Source organism: Oreochromis aureus, linkage group 14, assembly GCF_013358895.1.
Source record: "Oreochromis aureus strain Israel breed Guangdong linkage group 14, ZZ_aureus, whole genome shotgun sequence".
Lineage (NCBI taxonomy): Eukaryota > Metazoa > Chordata > Actinopteri > Cichliformes > Cichlidae > Oreochromis > Oreochromis aureus.
The window spans coordinates 28,713,173-28,731,257 of NC_052955.1; the positions used below are offsets into that span (position 1 = coordinate 28,713,173).

An 18,085-nucleotide genomic window follows, 5' to 3' on the forward strand; every position below is an offset into this window, starting at 1 on the left:
TCCATAGCTGGAAAAACACCATAAATGCTTAAAGGTATATACAGGTTTTAGAGCAACATATGCTCCCATCCAGACATCTTTTTAGCGAAGGCCTTACATATTTCAACAAGACAATGCTAAACTGCATACTACATCGATTACAACAGCATGGCTTCACAGTACATGAAATGAAAAATATGACAAAGAAGACTGAGGACTATTGAGCATCTAGAATCCTATATCATCAATGTCCAGCAGCTGGTCTCCTCAGTTCCTCAGACTGTTGCTAAAAGAAGAGTGGATGTTACGTAGGGGTAAATATGGCCTTGTCCCAACTTCTTAGAGACATGTTGCTGCCATCAAATTGAAAGAGAGCTTGCTTTTTCCTAAAATGATACATTTTCTCACTTCAAACCTAGATTTTCTATGTTAGATTGTGAATAAAACATGGGTTTATGAGAGCAATGTGTTCTGTTTCAGCAGCATCTCAACCTTTTTAGAATCGGGCTTGTACGTATGTGTTATCCTCAAGGTTATCTCACATTTGTCCGAACACTTCAAATTCAGTTGTTGGAGTGTGCGAGGTAGCGCGAGAAGACAAAAACACAACGACCCTTACAGATACCGTGATGCATTTTATTAGATGAAGATCCAATGATATATAGTCAACATCAGCATCCTCCTTTAAAAAACACATTAAAATTGAAACATTTTCAGTAAAAAAAGTAGTATCGTACAGCCAATGTGGGGTACCAGAGAGAAAGCATGACATGACCTAAATCATATTCATTCATCATCGTAAGGATCATAGATAAAACACAATACATTAACACTGTTTACAATCTGTAACACAGAGGTTGACATGAATGATGAATACAGTAAATAGAATATATTCATATATTAAGATCTGTTTACAAAATCAAAGTAATGCATGTATGTATATTATATATCACAGAGAAAGGCTATCCACAACCTTGGCTTTCAGCTATATGCACACCCCTTGTTATGCAACACTTTGCCCAAGCAAAATGAAATCTTTTGTTTGGTCAATTTATTGTTGATGGGTGGGTTCTTTGGTAGTGCTGGGTTTTTAACGCTGCAGCCTCGGACTGAGCGGTGAGAGTTACCGACGAGAGTTAACCGTTAAGGTTTGGTTGCAACTGAAAAGGACTCTTCACATACGGGGCAACTTCTAGAGCAATGTTCGCAGGAAAACTGTGTCTGTGACAAAACAGAGCAACTAATTTTTACTTTTCTAAACCAGGATCACATTTAATCTGCGATACATCTCACAGCTCAAACGGACTGAGATGAAGCTGACTAGATGTCAAGTTACAGCACAAGGTTTGATTGGAACTTTAATACGCACAAAATGCTGTTTTTCACCCCAAAAAAAAACCCCATCATGAGGATCTCTAGCACAAAACTAGTCAGAAAACTTTATACCGTGCATGCATTAACAGTGCATTTGCATGGGATGGAGGCAGCTGTAATGGATTCTCTCATTTGAAAACAACACATTTCCATCGGAGAATAACACACCCAGCTCGTTTTGTAGGATCCTGGCCTTAGCAAAGAAAAGTTAGCATCAATGAACCTGAGCAACGAAGGTTACCTCGCACTGTGATTAATCCAAGACCCTTAGTGGATGAGGAGTATTTAGTAAGCTAGGTAGATCATGTGTCGGTGCATTTAGGAACAAAAGTGAATCTCATACATTGCTTCATAATGTTACCCATTAGGTTCTCCTTTTTTAAACAAGGGACAGTTAGATAACGATCAGGGTAACAGCAGTTAAACAGCAGTCATCCCAGACTGAAAGAGAGCCTTTGAGTGATGACTGAAAATCTGCAGTCATGTATAACTCGGTTAAAAGTATATTTTCATGTTCTCTAGACACATGAAATCAGTCGCTCTCTAACCACTGGCTGGTTGGCTTCTTCAAATGTGTTTGCATCTCACTGATCGCCTCATCACCTTTGCTCTTCCTCTAAGCAGCGGAAAGTTGCTCACAGTGTTTGCAAACCTTTTAGGAACTCTGGCCAAAGTTGCTGACCTGAGACGTGCCTACGTTTTGTAATTCAGTCTGGTCATGTAACAAAGGTGGGCTCAGCGATGGGTCCGCCGACACCAGACGGGCTCGGGGGAACGATCAGCAGATCCCTTTACACGACTTTGGTGTATTGAAGGATGAATAAAACCCGGGAGAGCTGCTTTGCTGCTGTGAGGGCAAATTCCTGTGAGGGTTTTGGAACAAGCTGGTGGCTGTCCATCTCTATCTCTCTTCCACATTCGGCTCACCCTGATCGTCCTGAGCCGCATCACTGGCATGACATGGAGTGGATCCCAGCCAGAAACCATCAGAGCCTCAACAAAAATGGATCAGGACCCTTCCCTCTCCCACCATTTAGAGTGAGAGGCCCAGTGGGTGGCAATCTCTACCCCCCCATCCCCAACTCAGCGCCCCATGTGCTCGGGCCTCCGTGCCAAGCCTCAGTGCCAGGCCTCATCAATGGCCCAGCTGGCATGGCCCCGATCAGCTGGATTTGCTATAATCATATTAGGTCATCTCTTTTACGTCGGGGACGGAGTGGACGTTTGTCAGCTCCTCATTCAAGGCCGTCGAACCCCTGCAGGCTGGGCCAACCGGTCTCGTTCTGGCTAAATTTCCCGTTAACAAATGTTTTTAAAGTTATTATTAGACAAGGTACAATACTTCACACAGTGGAGACGTCTCCTAGCAGGTATAGAGGGAGTGCGGCTGTCTTTTTAAAGGCTCAGAAAAAGAAATTAGACATCTTGCCTCGTATACTGTTGCTGGCCAGTCACCTAGTCCTGCTAGCTGCGTACAAGCCTGCCTAGTCCGTCTCTCTGTCAAACTGGGATGTCTGGGACTTTGACGCGTGTGTTTTTGTGTGTGTACATCGAGAGGTGTGATAGGGAGGGATGGGTAGTAAGTTACAAAGGTTAATGGTAAATCAGCCAAACCAAAGTCACACACTCACCCACCACACACGACCCCGCTCCCACCCTCTACCCAGTCCCTCCCCTCCTCCTCCTCCGCTGCGGTTTTCACCCGGCTGCTCGCCCCTCAGTCCCAGCCGTTGTCCTTGATCATGTGGGCCAGCTCGATGATGAATTTGCCCTCTTTATACTTCTGACTGCTCTCAAAAGCATGTTCCTGGAGGGAGTGGCAGAGGACAAGAGACAAGAGAGGCTGCGTTTATTTCAAATGTAATAGCATGTATATGGAGTCTTTTCAGCTCTGTGCAAAAATCCTGGCCTGTCTCTGCTCCTGGCTCCGGGGAAGCTGGTTATATAACAATCAGTCACTAAACACTGCAGAGGAGCCTGCAGATCCAAAACCCTGACCAGACTGCACTGTCATACCTTACATTGGCAGGACTGAGTCCCTAAGCACTAGAGACACCAAATGAACACAGACTGCAGCCAATGCAGGGCAAACTCTGCAAGCTAAAGCTTGCTTTTCCTCGCTTGGGTGTGTGATCCAAAATTCCTCAGGAAAATATGAATGGATTTAAAAAAAAGTACCAGAGTACAAGTCTTAGCTACATAGATTATTAGTGGCTTGCAGTGTTGGTAAGCTAAGTAAACACATAAACATGTATGTAACTGTGCAGCTCATTCTCCCCCTGCCATTATCCAGTTCACTGACTCTTTGCCGACTGATCCTTTTATCATTCAAAAAGGAACTCTGCATGTTTGGGCTAGCTTACTAAAATGCTCCGAATTCGGACAAAAAGAGTCCAGAAATGGCAAAAAGATTTAAGCCAGATAAATGCTTAAGGTCCCAGATAATGGCTATTGTGGTACAGTGGGTCATCTACCAGTCGGAACGTCAATGGATCGATTCCTAACTCCTCCAGTCCACATGCCAAAGTATCCTTGGGCAACATACTGAATAAAAATGCTGCATGAATGTGTGACTGAGAGATTGATTGGGTCAATGACATTTGTAGTAGAAAGACTGTTTGAGTGCTCTACAGAGTAGAAAGGCAGTATGTAAACCCAAATTTTCAAATTGGCAATGGCCAATTGGGGAAGCTGGGGAAAAATTAGCATTCCCTGACTAGTTACATGAGGTTGATGTCTGTTGCTATGGAAATATTTGCTAGATTGGTCACTAGTCTAGCTAATGAGTGATCAGCCACTCCCTTGACAAGTGGTTGAGGGAGGCTTGGATGGACACTGCAAACACTCTCCAAGCGACAGTTAAACTGTGAAAGAGAACGTCCACCTTCAACTGGCAAAGAAGCTGAACGTTCTCTGTTTCCAGTTCAGGTTGCACTTTGCATTAAACTACCACTCCGTGGCAAGTTAGCAATGTTTGCAGACAAATCGGCATCTTCCATGCAAACTACAGGCCGCCAAAGCAAGAAGAGGATTTCTGATACAGCCCCCTTTTTTTGACCAAGTTCACCAAGCAACAGCAACCAGACTCCAGCAACCACTCAGCAATTGGTTTGCCAACCAGTCATCAACCAGTGGGGATCTATGACCTAGATCTTGGCTAATTTCTCTAGTGGATAAGCTACCAGTTTGTAAGTAAATACTAATGGCATTTGCATCATTCTCAACTGTATGCTGAAGCAGCTTCTTCCCCTGGACAATTTGGACTGTCACCAAACACTATCCACCCACACCCCACATCACCAATCTGAGCCATGGGCTGAGTATCCTTCATCGTTCAGGCCACTCACATACACACTCTATTCAGACCAAGTCCTTTACACTACTCCCAAGCCCTTTGTTCTCCATTGTGTGCCTTTTCTAGTGTGTGCTTCTGTCTTGTTTTGTATACATTTCTCCTGTTTGTTATTTATTCCTGCTGTCTTACTATTCCTGCATTTTTGTGGGCTATTCTATTTTACTCTAAAATGACATTTATTATATTCTTTTTTTTACTTCATTTGCTTAAAATTTTGTGAGGCCATTGCAAACATGTTGGCGTCACTGAAGGCATGTCTCAATCAGTCATTGATGAAATCCTTTTAGCACAGCTCTTATTTTGAAAAGTATGCAAAGCTGTTTTTATCCATCTGATGTTCCAAAGAAAGAGTCGATAATTGTTAAACGTGTCACAAAACAGTAATTTTCTGCTTTCTGTGCAGGTCATTCACTCACTGTGAGACCCTCTGAGGTGCGTCACGGTGTAGGCCGATACAAATGTTCTTTCACTGCCGAGCGCCTGTACCTTGTTTTGTCTTTGGCTATTTTGGTTCAGACCTGCAGAGGCATGCTATCAGATTTCTCGGTGTAGAAGTGCAGTAGGTCAAGCCTCTCAATAGAACTTTGAACACTGCAGAAAATCTACACTGCTGCCGGCAAAGGATATTAATGGAAGCTCTCCATTAAGCTCTATCTAGTCCTTGCACGCTTTTGCATACATGTGACCTCTGTTTTCTCTGCCTTGTGAGGTCCTGACAGGAATAGAAACTACTGAGGGATGGAGCTACTTCTGTAGCTGGTATACCAGGTGTTTAAGGAGTGGCATTTTTTAGGCGGAGAGGTTAAAGAATGAGGTCTAAGGTTATAGAGGTAGCTGTGAATGTTAAAGTTAGAGGTTAAGCAAAGAGTTCTGGTCAATGGACCTTTCTCAGAAAAAGGATACTGCGTGCACATGTTTGGTTGAACTCTTCAGGGATGTAGCCACGTGCCCTATAATGTAAACTCTCACTTCCAGGGTTCACCACGGACAAATGCACATGCTCTGTTGATATATGAAGACTACTTTGTGTGGATCCTGTTTAGGTTCTCACTGACATGTGACCTAAAATACTGCCTGTCCTAAAAACATACTGCACATGTATTTTGACATGCAATATCACTGCTTTACAGACGCTTCAACTCTACATGTGTTTTAAACTCAAAAACTGTTCCAATCAAATCTGAGTCTGAAGGAATCAACATCCAGAAATCCACATTTTAAACTAGATAAAAGATTTCTAAAGAAACTACTTTTACTTACTTTTCCATGTAAAGCTGCGTGTTTGATTAACAAAGGGAAAAAGTCTTCTGTTGAACCATCAACAACTCAGACTTTTATTAAAGTCCTATACTCCGAACCTTCAAGGGGCAATGCTTTTGCTTTAACTTCTTTTTATGACGTGAACATTAACTGCACAGTGTAGTGGTTACAGAATAATGACATCTTCAGTGTTTAGGCTTGTTGCCTCCAATTCTTGATGTCATTATGTACTCATTAGCCACTGAGTACAGAATCTCCCAGGAAAATAAAGGCTCGATTGTGCAACCAAAACAAAAAGAAGAGCACTTTGTGTTTGTGTTTCCTAGCAGAGCTATTGGTAGATTTTCCAGGTAGCTGGATGCTGGAACAGCCGGAGTAAATGTGGAAACTCTATTGAGGATAAGAAGGGAAAAAAACTCTGGTACTTAGGAAAGTTCAAAAGTGACGTTCAGCTGTTTTTTTGTTTTGTTTTTTGGTACCCAAGTCACATTTATTTAAAGACACAGTCAGTTAAGTTTTTGAGCTTATTTCATAGATAAAAAAAATGTTGGAATAATAAGTATACATTGATCGGTGAGTAAATAAAGAAACTGATGCATTCACATAGACACAGAAATAATCCAATAAAAGTACATAGAGGTGCGTGCTGGATTGTCTAACCATTGTTGTGCCACCATCTTGAATACAGTGTCTACAGTGGCCTAATCCTGTTTTATGTACGTGGCTAAAGTCTTACACTATACTTTTAATATATAGATCACAAATAGCTCCTTCAAACTATTTATGTCCATTACACATTTGTATTTGCACACTTTCATCTCTCTTTCTCATTATTTTTTTCTGCTCCCTCATTTCCACATCATCCTCATGTCCTGAACTGAAGTTGGGGTTTTAATACATGAAAGCCTGGATTAAGATGCTAACTTATACCCAACATTGACACAATTACTTATCGTCAGGAGATTAGCCATTCAAACCTCCCATCTCCGGACAGCTGACAGTGAGCCAAGCTAGCTAAACAACAACAACAGCTGGTTATAATCTAACATTATCCCAGCTCATGTTAAGCTCAGATGGCCTAAAAATGACACCTGAACTCAGATAAAGTTTGATTACATTCTTTGAATAGAGTTTATTAAAGTCAAACAATGTTAGCCAGCATTAGTGAAACTTTCTTTGCACAGGAGCTAACAGCAGTTAAGACAGGCTAATAGGGGCTAACAGAGGCTAACAGGAGCGAACAGGAGCTAAACACAGCAGCCTTCCAGACAGAAAGGTTCAGGATATCAGCCAATAACTCAACTAGGTATCACTGTCATTGGTCAGAAGTAGTCAAAGTTTTACAGCCTATTAAAGAGTAAACAGATGTGAACCCCTGGCATATTGAGAACTGAGGCAAACAGTGACAGCTATACTCACTACATACAGTATGAATGGTGGCTAAACTAGGTTTCCCCACAGCAGCCACCATAGCTAGGATTATGCACTTGAATTGGGAAGTATAAGAAAACAGAATTCAGCTGACTGCAATCTACTGACATCTAGTTGTGAGATTTTACACACGGTACCTTTCATATAACATTGTTCTAGTCTTATTGAATGCTCGAATGGTTTTAAATTCCAGATCACTTTTTACTATACATTCATACAGCATTTAAACTACGTCACATCCGTGGCCAATTTAGAATCATTAATTACCACAACATTCATGCCTTTGGACTGTGGTAGGAAATTGGGAGTAAATCAATGCATGCAACGGGAGAAAATGGTCTGTACCAGGAGAGAGCAGTGTTAACCATCGCACCAACGAAGTCCACAGTCTCTCTTTTTATAGCAAAATCTAAAACCCTCCACCTGTTTGTTTTCTGTTTTTCCTGAATTTGTTTTTCTATTTTCAAAAAAATCAGACACATACAACCTGGCATTATATCCACATTATGTAACAGAATGTGTCCATTTATCGGTCTAATGCAAGGTTGTTTTATAACAAAAATTTAATGCAATGTTATTCATTCTATATATTGCCTGGTGGTTTAATTGACTGCATGATAATTTATTGAACTTTTAGTCATTATATCAATGTGTCAATATGTTTCCCTCAGATTTGTTGTAAAATCAGATTAGAAAGAGGTATAAAATACAGAAGGAACCATAGAATTATACTCCAGTAATTAACTGGAGTCTAAATATAATTAGGGTACAAATAAACTAAAAGTACGCTATAATAACAAACTCTCAGCTTGTCGCCCTCTAAACTTGGATGCGGTTTGTGGTACTCATGCATCAAATCAAGCGAGGCCACTTACGTATTTCCAGCCAAGGGTGGTCTTGCAGTTCTCACAGTAGATATCTGCTACAGCGTGCAGGCCCGTGAGCAGAACTCTCTCCTCTGCAGGGCCACACCCAACATTCACCCTGAGAGAAAGAGACACAAGCAGAGACAAAGAGAAAATATTTAAAAAAAGAAGAAGTGTGAAAGATGTTGTGCATAATGTGCACAGAGGGTGTTGCACAGAGGGTGTACTGACAGGGCAACAGGCTTTGCAGCAGCAGCATTTTCACACTCAATTCACTGGGGCCTTAAAAAACAAAAACAAACACACCCCAATATTAACCTGAGCATGGCACATCACTTGCTTCCTGTTCAAGTCCAGCATGCAGGTTTCCTGCGACGCCTTGTGCCTACAGGTAGACTGAAATGCAACAAGAGCACTGGCTTTTATTCCTAAATCAATACTCACACTGAGTTGAACAGGTATGCTCTGCCCTGGCTGCCCTGGAATGACTGCAGAGACAAGATGAGACAAAAATGAGAAGACTGAGAAAAATCCACCCGTCCATACAGTGTAATAACTCTGTAAGATTATATAAGCATGCTATTATACTGCAATAGTGCTTCGTATGTTATGGAAGAGCTTATATTAAAGCCTGTGTGGTCTGTTTATATTACTGATAACATCGTGGTTGACTGCTGTTTTAATAGGCCTACCTTTACCTGGCTTTTATTTACAGTAAGGCCAAAGCTCGCACTGACGCGCCATATTAAACAGATTTAATTCAGTCAGCTGTGTTACGACAGGCGGAAGGCCTTAGTACACAGGTGAGCATGTTTCCATAATCACACATGGAAAAAGTGATAACACATTCATAATCCAATTCACTAACCAGCTTATAACCTAATCCATAACCTAATGCGCCCACAGGCAATAGTGAGGTGGTGGCTGACACGAGCGTACAGGTGTTCAGCCTGCTGTTTATTTTCATCCCTTCTTCCTCTTTTATGCTTTTTCAGTACTTGTCCTTTTAAGTGCTGTTAAACAATCTTGTAAACAATCGTCTTTATTTCTGTGTAACTGAAGTAAAACAATAAATAATCTACCGAATCTGCCTGCAATAATTAGCTGCCTGAATGGCAGCACAGGGCGCGATCACGCCACTGTTGCCGTTGGATACCTTTGAAATGAGCTCGTCGTGGTTGGCTAGGTGAGCTCGGCAGTGGATGCAGCTGTAGGTCCGGTGGCAGCTCGGCAGGTACGCCTGGAAGGTCTTGGAGCGCGTCATCCTGACCATGGGCGGGGTTGGCGGGCGGTGCAAGAAGGGACTGCCAGCCCAGGTCGGCTCACAGGGGAAGCACCGCAACACACAGGTGAGGGCCGTGGTGGGCGGTGGGTTGGGAGGTGAACACCTGAGCGCAGAGAGGTGATAAAAGTGCAACTAATGATGACATGTGAGTGTAACAGCTGCCTCCTCAATCCCAACCTACAGGTGCATAAGTGCTGATGGGAATAAAGTGATCACTGCTCTGCGGGTTGAGAGAATTCTCCAGCTGGGTCGCATCTGTGAAACTCATAAAACCTCAAAAAGCTATGGTGGGATAAGACAGTGTACATTATTAATGACCTGAGGAACCCTTAGTGGTCGTTTGAGCCACCAAAGCAGGGACAAAGACTCATTTTGGTAAATATTTGATAACGTGTTACTGTAAGCCATTTATTACCTTGTTTGAAGGCAGTTTTCGGATGAAGCTTGGCTTTTCTACTACAGGACATTTAGGAAAACATCTGCTGACTGGTGAAGTCAGATCTGTAACTGCTTAATGACCTGTCTGAATTAAAAAATGCTTATAAAAGAGGCACACAGCTGTCCAATATGTACCAACGGGCCTGCAGGACAGTGACTGACCATGATACAAGCACACAGTAAACACCAGTATCCATACTGGGTATAATGAATATTTATAATTATACATTTCACTGCTCCAGCCTGTGTCCCTGCCTCTGCAAAATTATTTATAGCCCATCTGATTTTAGCATTGCATCATGAAACAGACCACAGCACAAACAGCAATCATATTAGAAAATGACTTTCAGCGTTCACAATCCCATCACAGCAGACTTGACAATGCCTGGTGGACGATGATCCCATTCCTGTTTGAGCGTGAAAACTACCTTTCACTAAAAAAAGAGAAACAAAAAGGGGCTGATTCAGAAAACTCACTAAAAATCTTAGAAATACTCCTACTGCCTGATTGCTGACAGAAGAATTAGCCACAAAAGATGAAAAGCAGCTGTGGACCAGGGCTGCTGACTTTGCCAGTAATGGAGCAGCTGCTGATAGAGAGGAGCAGCCGCACGCCTTAGTGAAAAAGATCGACCCCAACCTGACCGTCATTCACTGCATCAATCACAAGGCTGAACTTGAAGTCCATGATGGTGCAAAAAGCGTTACAGGGCTGAGTCGCTTTCACACATTTATCGACTCTCAGACTGAAAGTCTGGTGTTAAGCTCAATAAAGACAGTCGCCTCCTTCTCAGCACGAATGTGGGTAAAAGAGGGGCCACGCGCTGCAGATGATGCAAAAATGCCTTAATCGAAGCAGAATGTTTCTTAAGTCTAAAATGTAGGAATCTACTTCAGCAGAATGTTTATTTATTATTTATTTAAACTGACAGTAATTTGTTCTGTTCAGCTTATTTCAGATTAAATAGTGATGTTAAGTGCAAATGGGATTTGTATTATTAGGTTTGAATGTGTCACCTGTGTCTGGAGAGGAAAGTATAGACTGAGACTATTGCGCATACTAATTTAATTAAAAAATACGTTATAATATACTCAATATGCATACTTGAGTGTACCTGTCATCAGTCGCAGCCTGGACCCAATTCAGGGGCCACAACCTTTGAAGGACTCGAGGCTCCTGCTGCCTAGCAACGCAAAGCAATACGTCTGTCCAAGACTAGAGACATCTTGGTCAGAAGTGGTGGAGAGAGAGGCCAAAATGTTTGTCTTATTTAACCCCGTAATGCCAAATGCAACATATTTGATACATCTGGCTTATAAGTTTTTGAGACTTCAGACTAAAACACCCAAAATAAATGGAAACATTTATTTTTGAGCAATAAAATAAAAAGAAATTGCCAGATGTAGTAAATATTATACAAATTAAAACTCATATATACAAATTAATATTGAATTTGCATATATGAATTCAGTAAACACTATTTTCAAAAATATTGGAATTTTCTAGCAATTATTTAATGGTTCGAACTATAAAGAGCCAATTTGTTTTATTGTTATAGGAGAAAATTGAGCTGTTTCATTGTTACATGATGTACCTGAGGCTGAGAGAAGTTTAAACTCAGGCTACAGGCTCTGTGAGGCTGCTTTTACAGCAGTGCTAAATGCTAATTTCAGATGACTAACATCCGAATGTTTAGAAGTGCTAGGTTATTTCTGCTGTAAAACCCGTCTCAGATTTCAGGACTGCCTCGTGCTTTTCCTGTTTCCGACTGCAGGTCAGATGTTTGAAGATATCATAGAACAACAAATGTACAACATATATATGTAACAAGTATTCAGTATAATCATTAATAAAACCACTTCTTGCCCAGCGTTAACATGCAGTCAAACCCTGACTCCAGCTTTGCCAGTGCCCACAGGCAGCAGCAGTGCTTGCTCACACTCTGAGGCTGCAGAGATAATCTGCTTAGCCAAGCACAACTGTGAGGACTGCGCTCTGCTCGCTCCATGATATCCAAATGGATCGAGGCCTTAAAATACTTCTGCTGGTGTGCCCTGGTGACTGAGAAGATTAGAGAGCTGACCCAGGAACCCATCCCGGGGGCTGAGGGGCCGAGAGGACAGGAGTGTGTTTTGACTAACTGTACAGGAAGAGCTAAACAGTTAGAGGCCCGCGATCTCTACCTTGTGATGCAGTAATAATCTTTGAGGTTTTATTGCTTAATGCAACTTTAATTGTGATTTCAGCACTGCAGCTCTGCTGAAAAACAGACTATCAATCACAAAAGCAATCTTGTTTTATTCCCCTGTGCTGCTTAACACCTCCATAACAATATGCAACTTTCACAGTCTCCCCTTTAACTACTATCCTTTCTATGGGTTATTGAATGCAATCCGTTTTTTAGTTGTTCACCTTTACAATCTGTCTCTATGTCTCCACGCTTTCCTGTCTGTCTTTACCCAACCATCTGGAAAAACTAATAAAATAGTGATTGGGAACAGGAGGCCTCTGTGAACTGAGGACACACAAAATAACGAGCTGAGAGAGAGAGAGAGGCGCCTCTTTACGTTGCTGCTCTGCAATATGATTGTTTTTAGTGTCAGCGCGAGGCTGATAAAGGCTCGAGTGCTGATGGGAAGGACCGGGAGGGGGATATAAATAAATAAGGCAGTGAGATGTGCCCTTGTTTTCTCTCCTCTGACACGGTGCCAGCAGCGTGGGATTGGGGCACAAAGACACATTCAGTACAGTTGTCAGAGCTGACCCCTGACACACACACACATACAGACTGATGTTTTACCCAAAGCACGTTTCAGCCTCTCACAAAGTTTATGCATCATCCAGTCCTCCAAAACTTGTTCAAAACGTCGAGTCCTGATGTACAGAATCAACAAATGGGCACGCGTACAGATTATCCAGCTGGAATGACTACAGCGCCCACAAACTCACGTTTCTTTGTTTGTTTTTTGTTTTGTTTTTACCATTTTCAAACCAAATTGCAGACCAAGTAGTCAATCAACTAATTAAGACATTTTTCACAAAGCTGCCAGATTACAGCTGAGTAATTAGTCTCACGTAGGAGTGTAAGCTTCAACCTTGGGCTTCAAATTTAATTCCATTAAATTTAAGCTTCTGCTTTTAAGCCTCTGCAGCAGCATTTGTTGCAAATCACTCAGTCTGAAAGGACCAGCTGAATGCATGAAGTGAAAATATGATACATGGATCAGGTGCCAGAAAAAAGCTCTGTGGGATGCTGTTCCAGCTATTGTTGACGTTTAGCACGCTATGATATTAAAGTGCCCTTGTGGACTGATTTTCAGGAGCACGATTATACAGTGAATGCTATGCATCTACTCATAGGTCATAGTTAATCCACATGGAGGTCTCTGTGTGTATAATCTCTCTGATGAAAGATCGCTTAATGTCAATCTTAACTGTGTACAAGTCCATGTCAGTGGCTTTAGATGGAAATCAGTGCAGTGACAGGAGGGGAACGTGCTAAGGCTGAAGCATTTGTAAAGGCTTCAGAAAATTATACCCACATTCTTTGGTTGAAAGTCACCAAATGTGAGATTTAGTTAGTTTAATTAATTAAATAACTAACTTTTTTTTTTTTTTTTTTTTGTTACACAATAGACAAAACAAGACATTCACAGGCTAGAGCCCAAACAGTACTGCATTTTTTGGGGGGGGGGGTTGAGATGCCTAGTTGGCAAGCGCCTGGCAACCTCTGGTTGCTAGAGAAAAATATTTATTTCCCAAACGGTTGGTGAGTGATTCATTGATGGTGCTGGCTCTGCACCAAAAACATCCCTGGGATTGACTTGGTTGCTAGCAGATTGCTACAGTTGCCTGCAGTTTGCATGGGAGATGCTGACTTGTCTGCAACCACTTGGCAACTAATGTTTGTGAAAGTTGAAGAAGTGTGACACAAACTGGAAACAGACTGGTTGACTTCAAAGCTTCTGAAACGTGTTGGTAGCAGCAGTAAGGTTTTTGTCGCACTTTTCAGTCTTATTACGACTCAGAAAGTAGCTGAAGAATGTTTGCAGACAAGCTGTTGTTTTTCATGCTAACTTAGGTGACCACAATCTGCTAGCGAGTCCCTGACTGAGTCCTGACTGCTTCAGAATTCGCGGTCGTTCCATTGGGTCATGTAACCTTCAAATAGCTACCCCAAATGCTTAGCAGGCAGTTTAAATGTGTTCTGATTAAACAGACTTGATTTTTTAACTTCTTAAAACAGCATCTCAAACCTATCTGCTTCTACATTTCTATGGCGCAGCTAGCATATGTTGCTAAGTTTTGGAACTATTGTGAGGCTCCATGATCCGCCACTAATGTAAAAAAAAAAAAAAAAGGTCCATTCAGCAGCTAGTGCTGCAATCACAACCAATATCACCTAGCAACTACCAGAACCCACTCACCTGTTAGGAATAACCATTTTTCCCATAGCAATCAGTAGTTTCCAGGGAGTTGCTGATCAGCCTCTAGCCCTGTGTGACTGAGGCCTTATGTATTTATATTTAAAAGGTAAAATGATGTGGCCATTGTTTCAAAAAAAGTGCATCCTCTACTAACCAGCAACTAGTACTAATTTACTATTTACTAATTCTTTTACCTTTGGCTATAGTTCACATTTAATGTGTGTATGGAAGTAAGAGTATGCTTGAGAGGCTGGATAACTGTACATCTGACTCTGTGTTTTCATGTACTACACAAACACTTTTCTCATGTATGTTTTATCCAAACTGTGAAGCACTTTGTTCACTTTAAAAATGTGCTAAACATATTATTATTAAAGACTAATTAATGGTCTTTAAAAGACCAATTAACTGGAAATCTAATGAGCAGAAGAACTGAAATGATCAGATGTTAAGGATTTGATTATGTTAGGCATGAAATCTACAAATTTGATGATTACAGTTTGGTTACATTATAAAAACACAAGAGGGGCTGTAGAAGGCTTGGTTCAACTTTTTGTTTTCCTCTAATAAGTGAACCACAAGGTTGGAAACAAATTAGGCTGATATTGTCCTTTAACAGTGTCAGTGGCTGATGTTTGTGATTTTGTGCTTACTAAATTAAATCTAGAGTATGATGAAGGCTTTAAAACAGCTAAGATATTTTCTTATGGAGGAATGATGAATAATAAAAACATACAGAATACATACAAAATAACCACACAGGAATACATGACAGAGTGAAAGCAGGCACAAGCTGGAGAACCAAATTAAACAGATGAAAAAAAAGACGTAGTGAAGCTGTTGAGAGTGACGTTGTTTGACATTTTCAAACAGCTTCCAAAAACAGGACAACACTCATGCTGGTGGGTGGACATGCTTGTAAGTCATTTTTGCAAAAGCAGTATTGTTTGTGGGATGCTGACGTTCAGAGAAACTGCTGACGCAAAATGTTTGCACTAATAAAACCTCTCTGGCAGGAAAAAACCCCCAAAACAAATTGCATAAATAATCAGATGACTGGAAGAGCTGATCGCAGCCATCCAGACAGGCTCCAGTGGCGTAGATGTCAGAAAGAAAACCTGAGTTTATCTACTCCTTCATCTGACTCTCTGCCTCTCTGTCCCGCCACGGGTCGTTCGAGGTCACCGAGCTGTCCATTCTGGTCATTTCTGGGTGTCATCACAAAAGGCTACGTGCAGCGAGTCTCGCCAGCCAAAAGGGCCCTTGTATCCAAACAAAAAAAACAACCTTTGTTATGTAACACACTGATGCTGCTGCTGTCTCTGACAGTGAGCGCGCAGGAGAAAACCAGAGGGGGGGAAAGCGATGCCAGGTGAAAATGACTTGGACAGAGAGTTGAAGGGAAGGGAGAAGGAAAAAGGGAAGAGGTGGTGTTGGATGAGCGATTTGCTGCTGCCCACGAGCTGCACCGTCACGATTTCTGTACTTTGTGTACTTTCATCTCACTCTCCATTCACTGTTACACCGAGGCCACACAGCTTACAGCAGCATGACATCACTGACTACTCCCACCATCTCATTAAACCACACTGATGGAAGTGATGCTCCTGCTTCTCAGACTCTTACACATATGCATGCAGCTGCTCTTCTGCCCCTCTTTGGCTTGGTTTCATGTGCTTGATGTGTAGATGTTATTTCTAAAGCACTTCCTGTAAGTCAAACCTGGCCAATTGCAGGCATAACACACTGTGCACAACTTTCGTCCGGGCAGGATCATCTTTCAAGGCCTGCAACTCTGACCCTCCTCTTCGATCCCTGGGTATCGAGCCCCCACATAATCATTAGGGATGTGCGTGCGCGCTCTGCAATGAAAATAGATCGCAAACAGTGGAAAACAAGGCTGTGCCTCGATATGAGGTTCCCGATCTTCATCTCCTCCGTTTGAACTCTCGCGGACGTTATTTACTAGATTTCTGGGGTTAACATGAGGTACCCCCACCTGCAGGTGAGGCTCAGTCATGTGTGTCTCATCACCTGAGGTAACACCTAAGTAAAGACATGAGGGCTTACAGTGTGGGTGTGTGTATGAATCAGGTCACAGGCAGTGGCGCACTTTATCTGGTTCATAACTTCAGCCACCACACAGAGCACAGATGGCGGGGATGCCTCGGCTCAGCAAGACTGACAGCACGCGCGCACACACACACACACACACACACACACACACACACACACACACACACACACACACACACACACCACCGCCTTTAAAGCTTTAAAATCCGCAGTGACTTTAGGAGGTGATTGTCGTCAGCATGTGATCACGTGAGCGTACATTACACGATAACCCGCATCGATCACTGCTGACGTGCACCGCTACGGCCGGGGGCGCGCGCACGGGGATGATGGCGCAGACGTGCAGCAGTGCCACAACAAAAACAGCATGTGTCCTAATAATAAATAAAATACTAGATACTGTAGTAGATACTGTAACCACCGAGAGCAGCTCTTCAGCATCCCGTCAGCAAAGAAAACAGGAGGAACCAACCTGCAACAGTTACCTAATGCACGTAAACAACGCACGGCATCATAAACTTCTCTTTTATATTGTCATTATTCAGCACGTGGGTCTGCAGTTAAGTTAAAAGTTGACTCGGTTAAAGGCGTTGAGGATAAATAGGTCGATGTTTGAATTGGGTTAAGAGAGCATGGTGAAAACAGTAAGTAACAAATGCACCGGAGAGGAAAAATAACGCAGACGAAATCATCTTACCTTTGAAAGGAAGAAAATACGGGTATCCTCCACGTAGCCTAGAAAATGTGGCACGTCCTCGTTTTTCCTCGTGGCAGTGCCAATCCTAAAACCGCTTTCGCATTCCTTCCCAGGCAAATTTCCTCTCTTCTCTGGCCCTGGCAAGTCCTGCAGAGACGCAATGTTTTGACGCGCAACGATGCCCAGCAGAGTTTAGAAAGCCACAGAGAGCAGTGGAACTTCCAGCCGGAGCGAGAGCATTCACTCCTACCTACTTCCGTGTTCGCAGTAAACCGTTATTCCTTTTACACGGCTTTACCCATTGAAGGGGGCGTAGTCAGTTGCTGATTGATATTTGCTTTACTCCATATCACTTGGAAGTTTAAGAATAGCCTTTCCAGTATACCATAAGGAAACCGTTAAATGTATTTCGAGCTAAAAATTACATGGTACGGTGTCGCGCATGCTCAGTATAGGTGTATTGGTTTTTCTTTTTAAACATAACTATTGCGAAATTGATTTTACAGACTGAATTTATAAATGATGTGGATTCTTTATATATATAGTTTTGTTTATATTTACTGTTATGTGGTTTAACAAAAGCGTTTTATAAGCCGTAACATGGAAAACTAGCTAAAAGGGATGCCGCGTTTAGGGGAAAAAACTCCAACAGCATCCTTTCTTTTCTAAACACTTTCACGGTTACTGTAAAACTTAGATGTTCGACTTAATTGCAGTGCAACTAGTAACATCCAAATAGCAAAACTGGTAAACACAAACTCTGAAAAAACGGTAATCATCTTGAGTTGATACTCTTGGTCCCAAATCACACTTGTCCTTAAGGCTTGATGAATAAATGACAGGCTTATCGGCCAATCAGTGAACAGATAAAGCATAGCAACACCGTGTTTATTGGT

The 18,085-nt window shown here is 42.1% G+C and overlaps 1 protein-coding gene across 1 annotated transcript; it reads right to left on the bottom strand.

The window, feature by feature from the left end:
- Positions 1-601: 601 nt before the first annotated feature.
- LOC116313830 (protein yippee-like 2) lies at positions 602-17,402 on the bottom strand. Its single transcript, XM_031731645.2, has 5 exons — positions 17,190-17,402; positions 9,422-9,653; positions 8,710-8,753; positions 8,275-8,383; positions 602-3,160 (listed from the first exon to the last, which is right to left on the bottom strand). Exons 2-5 carry the CDS (start codon positions 9,536-9,538, stop codon positions 3,071-3,073), a joined length of 360 nt encoding a protein of 119 aa, XP_031587505.1. The 5' UTR covers positions 9,539-9,653; positions 17,190-17,402; the 3' UTR covers positions 602-3,070.
- Between the last annotated feature and the right edge of the window lie 683 nt (positions 17,403-18,085).